Source organism: Rutidosis leptorrhynchoides, chromosome 1, assembly GCF_046630445.1.
Source record: "Rutidosis leptorrhynchoides isolate AG116_Rl617_1_P2 chromosome 1, CSIRO_AGI_Rlap_v1, whole genome shotgun sequence".
Lineage (NCBI taxonomy): Eukaryota > Viridiplantae > Streptophyta > Magnoliopsida > Asterales > Asteraceae > Rutidosis > Rutidosis leptorrhynchoides.
Window position 1 is genome coordinate 438,598,625 of NC_092333.1, and position 13,522 is coordinate 438,612,146.

The 13,522-nt window shown below is 34.7% G+C and overlaps 1 protein-coding gene across 1 annotated transcript; it reads right to left on the reverse strand.

Moving 5' to 3' along the window:
* Positions 1-9,403: 9,403 nt before the first annotated feature.
* Positions 9,404-10,114, reverse strand: LOC139902657 (uncharacterized). The gene is made up of 2 exons (XM_071885264.1): positions 9,736-10,114; positions 9,404-9,651 (listed from the first exon to the last, which is right to left on the reverse strand). The coding sequence occupies exons 1-2, from the start codon at positions 10,112-10,114 to the stop codon at positions 9,404-9,406; spliced, it is 627 nt and encodes a 208-aa protein (XP_071741365.1).
* Between the last annotated feature and the right edge of the window lie 3,408 nt (positions 10,115-13,522).

The window sequence follows — 13,522 nt, forward strand, 5'->3', positions numbered from 1 at the left end:
GACACAGCAACATTTGCTGTCTATACATAAACAAACCTATGCTGGCTGCACATAACATTTTAGTGTACATATTTGCTGTTTTGTCATAATTAAATCCTTAATTATTTTGGGGACTCAACAAGATAAAACTTGATCAACTCACCATTCTCATAATACAAAAGACTTAACTATCACAGTATTGTAAATCACACAAAACTTGAATGAAATATACATATACTAATCCTTCATGAAAGGAATAAAGTAAAGGAGACTAGCCACTCATGGTGAAGATGATGAACATGATGAATTCTTGAAGTTGCATAAAGAACACCTCTTTCATCTTGACTTGAAACCTTGATTGATGATGATGAATGATGTTTTTGGGAGTGTTAGGGCTCTAAAAACTAAGATAAAAAGTCCCCAATTCGTAGTCTAGGGTTCCATTTAAATATGGAATAAAAAACTCGTTCCCAAAGCAAAAATCTCTCAAAATCCAGGTGCACGCCTGATCTGGCGTAAATTACGCCACCATGTGAAGTTCAGACGTAAAATTACGCCCCAAGTGACATTTTTCACTGACTTCCAACTATAAATGGCGTAATTTATGCCACGAGTGGCGTAAATTATGCCAACCCATAAAAAAATAAAGTTGTAGCCCTCTGAAATACCGATGTCGGGGCTTTTGAATCACCTTAATCGGAGGTCGTATGCTCAAGTTATGGCCAAAACTTTGACAACTCGCAGGAGACGACTTTTTCAGCATTTTCGATATCTTTTATATTCTTTTCGCGCAATTTTCTTCAATACTTGATATACATGAAAACTTATAAAAACACTTTGTTTCGACCATAAAAATCATAACCCTTGTCATAAATCATCATTTTGAGCATATATTAGATACCAATCAACCCTTGAACACCCTTACTAGGGTCAAAAAGTTTTGGGAAAACATCTTCACCAGATGCCTTCGGACTAGTCAGGCTAGCCATCTAGTGGAAGAGAAGTCTCTTGGTTTTCATGCACACGAGCATCATCTTCTTCCTCCGTTACAACATGTCTGGGCTGCTCACCACACTTACTCACAACATCAACAGGGTTAGATGACGAGGTATCATTGATATCTTGATTAGTTTTTCCATTCAAAATAGATACCCCAATATCCTCGTTACCCCTAGAAACCAGCGATGGAGATTCATCCATCACTGGGACATGACTTCTAGAGATATCTCCCTCCCCATAGCTCTTAGAATGGACACTAATAGAATTACTATCATTAGCCTTATTAACTTGTAACGAAACTGGCAAACCCGTTAAAGGGTCTATTGTTTCGAAGTGAGCCATTTGATCACCACCATCCTCCTTATTAACAAATGTATTAGACCGCACCGGTGGCCTTAAATGAAATCCAAACTAAAGCATTCGAGTGGATCAATTCGAGGTCAAGAAAAAGGAAACTCGATTGGTTGACTTGGTTGACTAATCCTAGTGTGTACTTAACATTATCGTGATGTATAGTTAGTCGGGTTACTCCCTTTGCACCCCTTTCGTGTATTTCTAAATTGTTTCGTGTGATTCATGGGTGATTCAAGTATGTAAGAATTCCCATTGTATTGTAATCTTTGTGTTTTATAATAATATTTGCTTTTCAAAAAAAAAAAAAAAACAAATGTATTAGAATCGTCATAGTCGTTCAAATCTTCTTCTCCACCACCAATTTTTCGGCTTCTCAACACCCTAGTCGCTATCACACCTTTTTTCTTTCTTCCCCTAGAGTTTTTTTCCCATGATTCAAAGAAGAATCGATGGGAATTGAAGCACAACAGATGAGATTAATATTGGTCAGAATAGAAGAACGTTAAACGACGATGGGATCGCCTGAAAAACGCCCCTAGAATCAGGAACGGCCAAATCTGGTTTAATTTGCACGCACAATCTTGCACACATGGTGGCTTTTGACAGTATAATAAGCATTTTGATTAATTTGAATATATGGTTAAAAAGCACTTTTTTCTAACCATGAAAACAAATAAACAATATATAATACTCCATATATATTATGATGTTTGCAAGTTTATTTAATTTTTATAATAACGTAATACACACAATTAAATTGAATAATAATAATAATAATAATAATAATAATAATAATAATAATAATAATAATAATAATAATAATAATAATAATAATAATAATGTGGTAGGGATGGTTTACGTGCACAACACCTTATGGATTGCTTGAGTGGTGCTGCTGTGGCAGTCTCGGATGAGTTGGTTGGCTCTATTACCGGAGTCGTTAATCTCTTTCTAGCTGGAAGGTGCCCTATGGAATTAGGAGAGTATATTGCTAGTGCTCCCCTCACACCGCTTGTCAAGCCCGGCGGTGGTCTTCGTCCTATAGCTGTGGGTACTGTTTGGCGACGTCTTGTTTCGAAGGTTGGCGCTGCTATGGTTGGCCAGTCTTTGGGAAGTTACTTCGATGGTCTTCAGTTTGGTGTTGGTGTTTCTTCAGGTGGTGAGGCTATTCTTCATGATGTGAATAGGCTGATTGAGGATCGTGGCTCTGATGTTGGCCTCTCTATGTTATTAGTTGATTTTCAAAATGTCTTCAATCTAGTTGATCGTACGGTCATGTTACGTGAAGTTCGCCGCCTTTGTTCGAGCATTTCTCGGTGGGTTGAATTTTGCTACTCTAATCCAGCCAGATTGTATTATGGGAACCACACATTATGGTCTTCTCAGGGGGTGCAACAGGGTGATCCCCTTGGTCCGCTGATTTTTGCTTTGGTCCTACAACCCTTGGTTTCTAAAATCAGAGATAATTTTGAGGTTTGTCTTCAGGCGTGGTATTTGGATGATGGTACTATTATTGGGGACACTTTGGTGGTGGGGAAGGTTTTGCATTTGATTATGGAGGATGGGCCTCGTTTTGGGCTGCATCTCAACGTTGAAAAAACAGAAATTTTCTGGCCTACGGAGGATCCTCGCAGCAGGCAAGTAGGTGTTTTTCCTCCTAATATTGCTCGGCCTTTAAATGGTGTTAAGTTGCTTGGGGCCCCCGCAAGTTCCGATCCTGGTTTTAGTAGTGAACTGGTGATGCAAAGGGTGACTAAGTCCATTGCGCTTATGGATAAGATTGCTAAGCTTGATGATCCTCAGTGTGAGTTGTTGTTGCTTAGGGCATGTACGGGAGTTTCTAAACTCTACTTTTCCTTGCGTACTTGTCCTCCTAGTATATTTGAGGCGGCTCAACGCGCTTTCGATGGAGCCCTTCGATCTTCCTTGGAGCGTATTGTTACTGCTTCAGGGCCTGGGTTTGGTGATTGGCAGTGGCGGCTTGCCACCTTGCCATTTGCATTTGGAGGGCTTGATGTTTATTCTGCGGAAGATGTTCGTCATTATGCTTTTCTGGCTTCTCGATTACAGTCTGCTGGATTGCAGACCAAGCTCCTACGTCATGCGGGTATTGTTGGTCTTGGTCGTGCTTTTGAAGATGCATTGGGTCTGTTTAATAAAACGATTGGGTTTGATATTTTAGGTAATCCGAGTGAGGTCGCTGCCCCAATACTCATGAAGAAATTGGCAGATGTTTATTTCACAAAGGTTACCGCTTCTGCAGAATCCACTTTTTCGTTATCTCCCCGACAATCAGCCTTATGGAAATCACAGCAGAGTGATCACACCTCTGCTTGGCTAAGGGCAGTCCCTATTTTGGGGTTGGGTCAGACGATGAACGCAAAGACTTATTGATGTGTGTTGTGCTACCGGTTAGGTGTTCCATTGTTCTATCTCGACGGCATGCTCTGCCTGTTCAAGGGTTTTTACTGGGGATATTTTCGGGGATCACGCGGTGTCTTGTGCTGGTATGGTGGGTATTAAGCATCGACATAATATTGTCCGGGATTCCCTTGTTGATGTTTGTTATCGATCTGAGATTTCAGCTAGAAAGGAGGTTGACATTGGGTTGTCTGGAGGGAACGACAGGGCCCTCAGACCTGCAGATGTGTTACTTTATTCCTGGGATTGTGGTCGCGATGTTTGTGTTGACTTGACAGGGTCTTCTCCTTTGACACAGTCTGGGCTTTCTGACTTTGTCCCTGGACGTGCTGTGATTAATGCGGCTCGTCGGAAGCGGGTTAAGTACGAATCTAGTTGTCTGGCGATTGGTTATGGTTTCATTCCTTTCTCATTTTCTTCCCTTGGGGAATTAGAGAAGGAGGCTGTTTCTTTGCTAAAGCAGGTTCAGAAGAGTTCGATGGCGCAAGATATTGGTGCCGGTGCTGCTGCTCATATTTTTACTAGGATAGGTTTTGCTATTGCTAGAGGTGTGGGGGCCCAGATTGTCTCTAGGCTTCCCACTAATTTTTTGTAAGTTTTAAAACTTTTAAGTTTATTATAATAATAATAATAATAATAATAATAATAATAATATAATAATAATAATAATAATAAAGTTCTTTTCAAAATAATAGTATTAAGAAGATGGAATATCACGGAGCAGCTTCGTGTCCCTGTTAATCCTCAATGCAGCTCCGTCATAAGTATCTACACACTCACGTCAGCACAATAAAAGTTTAATAATAAGAAAATTATACAAAAAAGTTTAATAACGAGAAAATCATTTAAAAATATTTATGACATCATGGTTAGTCAGAACAAAAAGGTTGTAAAGAATACTCAGCGTTCAAGGCAAACAATCATAACTCAGGTTTCATCATGGTCATTAGTATAGTTATAATTAATATAAACATTCAAATGAGATGTCACAATCTAATCAAAGTTTAATTATCATTATAATAATAAATATTAACTCCTTATCTAAAAAGAAAAAGGCCACGAATAGTACTTACGTGCAAGAAACAAAGCATGAGGTACTAACATTCTTTGCACCTCCACATAATACAAACACTTTTCATAATGAGTACAACGAATAATGAATGGAATGCAACCATTCGAAAATTTTAACTCTTTCTTCCCTACAACACTAATAAACAATTTTTATATATATATATATATATATATATATATATATATATATATATATATATATATATATATATATATATATATATATATATATATATATATATATATATATATATATATATATATATATATTCTAAAACATGTAAAAATGGATTAATTTAATAGTGATGTACAACTTCAATTAACATGCTAATGTACAACTATTACTACCATCACTAAAACATAAAAATGGTACAACAAATAATGCATCTAATACCAATAACTAATATTAAATAGCTAAGAACCATTATTAAAATGTAAATAAGAAAATTTGAATAAAAAATGGTCTTTTACTAATGACTAATATTAAATAGCTAAGGCTCATTATTAAAATATGAATAAGAAAATTTAAATATAAAAATAGTCTTTTACTACTAGTTATTAGCCTAATAAGTTACAATATGATGCTTATTTTCTTTTTAACGACGGTTGGAAGTCACTGACGGTGATTCGAACTCGATGCCAAAATCCATCCACTTCGGACATAGGGTGAATTATAAACATCTCTGATGAGGGTCAAATGCAAGATGTCACAACAATTTTTAACAATATGATTAATAAAATAATTATAACTAAGTTATTATCACATTTGGCTATTAAAAATCAATTAATAAAACTTTTATAAAATATCTATCTAAACGCAAACTATTGATATTTTATAAACTTGACGCAATGTGAGAGTGTCCCCACTAGTTAACCACCAACCATCACATATAAGTTAGTGGATAGTTGATTAGTTATTCGGATACCGCTAAGTCATTTGCATATTTCATAATATAAATATGCATTTTGAGTAATTTGAATATGAGAAAACTCATTTTTTAACCATGGAAACAACAAATAACATATATTATGATGTTTGCATGTTTATTTTATTTTTTAATCACATAATATATACAATTGAATTGGATGATGCTATAATAATAATATAATAATAATAATAATAACAATAACAATAACAATAATTAATAATTAATAATAATAATAATAAAGTTTCTCTAAAAATAGTAATATTAAAGATGTCGCGCTTATGTCAGCACAAAAACTAATAACGAGAAATCATTTAAAAACATTTTTATGATTACGTTAGCAAAAAAGGGTTGTAAAAAAAAAAATACTCATCGTCCAAGACAACCAATCATAACTCACATTTCATCATGATCATTAGACCGTAGATAACGGTGCGTTTTTAAGTCTTGACACTCCTAAGTGTAATCACAAAAGCTCTAGTAACGCCAGAAATGGGCGGTTGTTGCAAGAAACAAGTGGGGACGTAGGTAAAAGACAAACGCAAGAAGTTAGCTTTTTTATTTATTTAATTTTTTTCTATTTTTAATCACTTTTTTAACCCAACCTTCAATTACATTTTGCTACATCACCCACAAACGTCTTCAACAACCTTACTCATTACAGCCTCCATACTTAACTAGTCACGGGCATAACTCTAAAAATATATCATCCACTCCGCGTGAGCGTCACTCTTATTCGTGGTCTTAGTATAGTTATAAACGTGATGATTGGAGGCTAGGTTGTAGTGTCTTGATTTTAGATGTAAGTAGGAATAAGATTATGGAGGAGTAGAAAACCGTAAGAAACATAGGGTGAGAGTGGATGGTAAAATGACCAGAGTACCCTTAAGAATAATGTGAAAAGACAATTTAGAAATAAGAGAACAGTAAAATGAGTGAGTAGTAGTGGCTTTCTCAATTAGTATACAGGGATAATAATATAAACATCCGAATGAGATGTCACAATCCAATCAAGGATTAATTATTATTAAAATAATAGTTGATTAGTTATTCCTTTATCTGTAAGTAAAGAGTCTTTTCGACAGTATATATATGCATTTTGAGTAATTTGAATGTGAAGAAATCGTTTTTTAACCATAAAAACAATAAATAACATATATTGTAATGTTTGCACGTTTATTTTATTTTTATAAGAACTTTTCTAATGACAACTTTAAGGATTATCATTAAGAGATAATTTATGCATCAGATGATGATACAACTAGGGGTATTTATTTTCATGAACAAGTGATTATAATGTATAAACAAGACTTACATGTCTTTTTTTTTTTTTTTTTTGAAAGGCAATAATTTATCTTATTAAATAAGAAATCCCACATTACAAGTAATGTGCCTTCCATATTGGAGTAGCACAATTTTCACGAATTATGTGTTTGATGATTGTTACAGAGCACAATTACAACACAGTAGCCTACTAATACCCAAACAAATATGTACAATGATGCTAAGTTAGCACCATAATAAGGAACAATTTATGAAAGAAGAGTTTTAGGATTATGTAACCACGTATGCCAATCGATACTCTTCGCTTTACACCTTTTCACGACCCACTTGAATGTCCTAACTTGTATCTCGTTCAAGGCCGTCGGTACATTCCAACTTTTATTAGTAAAGACCTTTTGGTTTCGGTGTCTCCAAATGAGATAGCTGCACGACCAAATAACCGCTTGCCAAAGAACTTTACCCACAAACGAACTACTTGGCCCGTATCTAAAGCAAGATCCTCAACATTAACATATGGTACGCCACCGTGATCCCACCATTCAAACACTTTGCACCATACATCAATAGCGTGCTTACATACAACAATGGAGTAATCCACCGTCTCAAGATCATCGTTGCACAATGGGCATCTAACCGAATGTAGATCGATACCTCTTTTGTCTAGTTCCACCAACACCGGAAGCCGCTTTTTTCCTTGCCCTCCACATAAAGACTTCAATTTTTTCGGTACCAACCTATTGCTCGAGGTCTCACTTAATGAACTATTTGTAGTTAGCACCCTCGAGTTGATCAAAGATGTTAGTTCTTTTGTTGTAAATTGCTCACCACTGCCCGCTTTCCATTTCCATGTGTCTTTTTCTTGCGGATTAAACTTCATGCTTAGTAGCATTTCACTCAACCTTTGTAGTTCATTACTTACTCGTCCGCTTGGTTCCCTTGTCCATGCCCATGTACCTTCAATTTTTGTTCAGTCCCATGAAAGTCTTTCTTGAATCGTAGCCTCTAAATTCGTCTCTAGCCTTGAAAGTCTCTTGAACTTGTTTTTAAGCTTTTCATTACCAATCCACTCCTCGTTCCAAAATGAAGTAGTAGCACCGTTCCCTAATTCCTTCACAAAAAAGTTTCTAAAAGGACACCGGTTTCTTCAATATTAACCCCCGTATGAATAATTGCCTTCCAAAGTGTTTTAAAGTTTTCATTTTGAAAAGAGTCATCACGTGAGAGTTCACATGAGGGCCCTTAAATACTAGATATGACCTTGACCCACAAGGAAGTGATTTCGGTCTTAAACCTTTACCACCATTTGCCAATCAAAGCCATATTTTTTGTTTTTAAGGAATACAAATTTAACCCCCCCCCCCCTTCCCGATATGGTAAAATAGTATCATCCCATTTAACCCAAGAGACTTTTGATTTGTTACCCGACCCGCCCCAAAAGAAAGAACGCCTTACACACTCGAGTTTTTAAGCACACATGGCGGGGCACGGAAGAGTGAGAAGTAGTACAACGGAAGACTATTCAACACTGATTTAACAAGAGTCAAGCGCCCACGAAAAGAAATCGATTTAGCCCTCCAATCCGAAAGCCTCTTTTCAAACTTGTTTAATACCGGTTTCCAACTCTTTTCTTTTTTCATATTACCACCGACCGGAAGTCCAAGATAAATAAAAGGGGTAGCACCAACTTTACAACTAAATAAATGGGCAATATTCTCAACTTCAATCCTTTCAACTCCGATTCCAATAAGGTTACTTTTGTGGAAATTAACCTTAAGTCCCGACGTTAGTTCAAAATATTTGAGGAGTTTCATAAGATTCCTAATATTCCTTCACTCCATGAGCCGAAAAAGATAGTATCGTCCGCGTATTGGAGGTGCGAGATAGGGATTTTATCACGACCTATTTCTACCCCCGAAAAAGAATTGTTTTACACGGCCATTTTCGTTAAAATATTCAACCCTTCCGCTGCTAAGATGAAAAGAAACGGGGATAGTGGGTCACCTTGCCTTACCCCCCTTTCTAAATTAAACTCACTTGTCATTGACCTATTAACAAGTATCGAAATAGAAGCCATCTTTAAGCATGCCAATATCCATTTTCTCCATTTAACCCCAAATCTCATAATTTCCATTATCTCAATTAAAAAATCCCAACTAAGACAATCGAAGGCTTTCTCAAAATCCACTTTGAAGATAACACTCTTAAGGCGATTATGTTTTAAAAACGAAAGAGTTTCATTAGAAATAAGAGTCTCGTCTAAGATATTCCTTCCTTTAATAAAAGCGCTTTGTTCAAACCCAAAAGATTAGGGATAACCTTTTTAAGACGATTAGAAAGAAGTTTTGCAATCACCTTGTAAAAGCTACCAATTAAACTAATCGGGCGTTCAAGCTAACGGGGTCCGATTTTTTCAGCACGAGAGTGATGAAAGAAGTGTTACATCCATTCGAGATCTCTCCTTTTTCCCAAAATAATTTAATAGCCTCAATAAGATCATATTTAATAGTGTTCCAACCTTTCTTGTAGAAACCCATATTAAATCCATCTGGTCCAGGGGCCTTCAAACTTCCACAATCTTTCACCGCTTCCCAAATTTCGATTTCGTTAAACACTGTTTCTAATTCGCTTGCCTCAATTGAAGAAAGTTTATTAGTCGAAGAGACAAAGGGACTTATCTATGTACACTCATTTGCAAAAGCACCTTCACTGTTATCAATATTGCGATCATTAAGCCCATTCTCGAGCTGCCCATTATGTGAATTGGTAATGTTGCTGTTGCGGACTGATGAGGGCCCAACAGGCCCATATTCATGGACATTGTTTCTGTGGATATTGTAACTCGTAGCACTCATGAAGCCATGCCTTAAAGTGGGCCTACAATTGTTGTTGATCCCAAATAATTTAAGAAAGTGTTCTAGCACCGTTGAGTTTACAACCCGAGGTTCTTCAACCCATAACCCGTTAATGTTTAACCCACGAATATTACACTTGTTGTATTTTCTTCGGATGGAAGCATGAAAATATTTTGAGTTTTCATCACCTTCTAAATTCCACCGGATCCTCGCCTTTTGTTTCAACATTCTGAATTTTATTTTTTCTTTCTCAATCCATAGTCTACGAGTCTCCAACTAACACGCTCGATCAACTTCACTAATTGTACCCGATTCCGCCAAAACTTCTAAACAAGTTGCTTTCTCTTTTAACACATTGATTTCATTATCCAAGTCCCCAAATTCTTTTTTACTCCATACCTTCAACTCGTTTTTCACATTCTTAAGCTTATCCCTAAATATGCAATCTTTTTTCAAACTACACACCGACTTACTCCACGCATCTTGAATTATTTTCTCTACACCGTGCTTTTTTAGCCATTCATCAAAACACTTTAAAGGTTTAGGTCCAAAGTCAATAATTTTATCCCGAAGCAACAATGGACAGTGATCCGACTCCCTACGTTCTAAAGCTATTACCGATAGATCTTTCTATAATTTAATGAAATTGTCATTTACGAGGACTCGGTCTAGTTTACTAAACTTAGTGCCATCGTCACTAATACACGTGAACTTTTTCCCATTAATTGGTATTTAAATCAAATTATTTCTCGTGATGAAATCATTGAAACGCGTTGCCCTAGATTGATGAAACACACAATTTAGTCTATCCGCTAGATTTCGTACTTCAATAAAATCACCACATAACATCCACGTCGACTCGTTGTTCCTAATAAGATTATCTAAACTATTCCACATTTCTATTTTCTTGTTATCACTATGGAGCCCATAGATATTAACAATTATTGATTCATGGCCTCTGCCACATCACTTGCCTCTAATAGCTAAAAAATAAATACAACTAGTCACACTATCTGCAACAAAACTATTAAGATCCCATATCAAAAGTGTCCCACCCGAGTTACCAACTGCATCCCTTTGAACAAACCCACAATTATTATTTCCCCACAAAAGCATTCACCCAACTATCCTTCAAATCCTTACATTTAGTTTCTTGAAAGGCCGTTATGTCCGGTCTTTCTTTTCGATATAATTCTTTTACCCACCCGAATTTACCCTTGAAACCGAACCTGCGAATATTTAAAGAGAGTATCTTCATAACAAACAAGATAAATGATAAAAGGATCAATAGGAACAAAGGCCACCTCAATCCGATTTGTTCACCAAATTCTTTTATTTCCACATTGTTAATCGATTGACCCCCTTCGTTACTCACTGACTTTCCTCTTAAATCTTGTGTTTTGGGATTGTTCTTCACCTTCTTGAACAATTTTTGCACTTATGTCGGTTGTCACACGAGAAATCCACCCCACTTCTAGCCATGTTTTTCACCCTCATTAGTCTCGACGATGCCCTCCAATTTCCCATTGTGTTCCAATAACAACCATTACAAATGGATAAATTCGATTTATTGCATCTACTGGAGGTTTTTTTTTGTTTTACCTTCATTGCCCACACTTACAGAAATAAAAGAGTTATTACTGTCATTTCCAATCGACCCATCACACCTACAACTGTTAACATTTACTTTTGGTCCATTACTTTCAATTCCATTCACCCCTTCATTTAAGTTATTGAGCCCATTATGAAGTGGCCCATTTGAGCCACAATCACGTGAACTTTTATTCGAATAAATTGGTACCTCTTTTGTCCTCTTACAACCCTTTGTACGTTGACCCCTTTCCTTCTCACATTTTGTCGTCTTTGCAGCAACATGTAGGGTACATGCCTCTTTTCTAGGGATGGAAGTATTATCCACCATCTTTTCCCATGAGTCTGCACTGAGACGACCCGTCCTAATCCATAAGGACGAATACAATAACATATGATTACATTGTGAGGTATTTGACCTCTATATGATATATTTTACAAACATTGCATTCGTTTTTAAAAGACAAACTTTCATTACATCGAAAGATGACAGGCATGCATACCATTTCATAATATCCAAACTATAAATGACCTAACCTGTCATTTGCTTAATAATAATCTTTATTGAACTCAACGATTTAAATGCAACGTCTTTTAAAATATGCCATGAATGACTCCAAGTAATATCTTTAAAATAAGCGAATGCACAGAAGAAGGTTTCTTTAATACCTGAGAATAAACATGCTTTCAAGTGTCAACCAAAAGGTTGGTGAGTTCATTAGTTTATCATAAATATTCATTTCCATCATTTTAATAGACCACAAGATTTTAGATATTTAATTGTACACGTAACCCGAGTACATAATAACACGCGTAACCCGTGAATTAAAATTCATTCATATGGTGAACACCTGGTAATCGACATTAACAAAACGCGTCTAGAATATCCCCATCATTCCGGGACTCTCATCGGACATGATAAAATCTAAGTACTAAAGCATCCGTAACCCGGATGGGGTTTATTATGCCCAATAGATCTATCTTTAGGATTCGCGTCAATTAGGGTTTCTGTTCCCTAATTCTTATATTACCAGACTAAAAAGGGTGATATTCGATTCGATAATCCAACCATAGAATGTAGTTTCGATTACTTGTGTCTATATCGTAAAACATTTATAAAAGCAGCGCATGTATTCTCAGTCCCAAAAATATATATTGCAAAAGCATTTAAAAAGGGAGCAAATGAAACTCACAATACGATATTTTGTAGTAAAAATATGTATACGACGGAACTGAACAATGCAGGGTTGGCTTCGGATTCACGAACCTATATCAATTATATATCTATTAACACATAAAATGGAAATTACATAATTTCATTTATTTTGTATACTTTAAATAAATAATTATGATATAGTTTTATTATGTATGTTTTTATATGATTAATTTTTATTATAATAACAATAAAGATAATAATAATATATTAAAAATAATGATACTTATAATAATGATAATAAAAATAATGATAATAATAATAAAAATAATAATATTAAATATAATAATAAAATCATGTTTAATGTTAATAATAATAATAATGATAATGATAAAAATAATAATAATAATAATAATAATACTTTTAATAATAATAATAATAATAATAATAATAATAATAATAATAATAATAATAATAATAATAATAATAATAATGATGATGATAAGTTTAATAAAAATGCTAATTTTATATATAATGATAATTTTACTAATAATGATAACTTTAATAAAAATGATAGTTTTTAATAAAAATGATAATTTTAATGATAATACTAATAATAATTTAAATGATGATTTTAATAAACATGTTATTCTTAATAATAATGATAATCGTAATAAAAATGATAATTTTATTTAATCACGAATTAATTGTATTTATATTCATCTTTACTCATAATCGTACTTATAATTATACTTTTCGGTAGTAATTACCTTAACTATATTCATGATCACAACCTTAATCGTTTTTATCTTAACATTCGTAATCTTAATTATATTAGTATTAATGATATTAATAATATAATAATTATGATATCAAGATTGGTATTAATATAA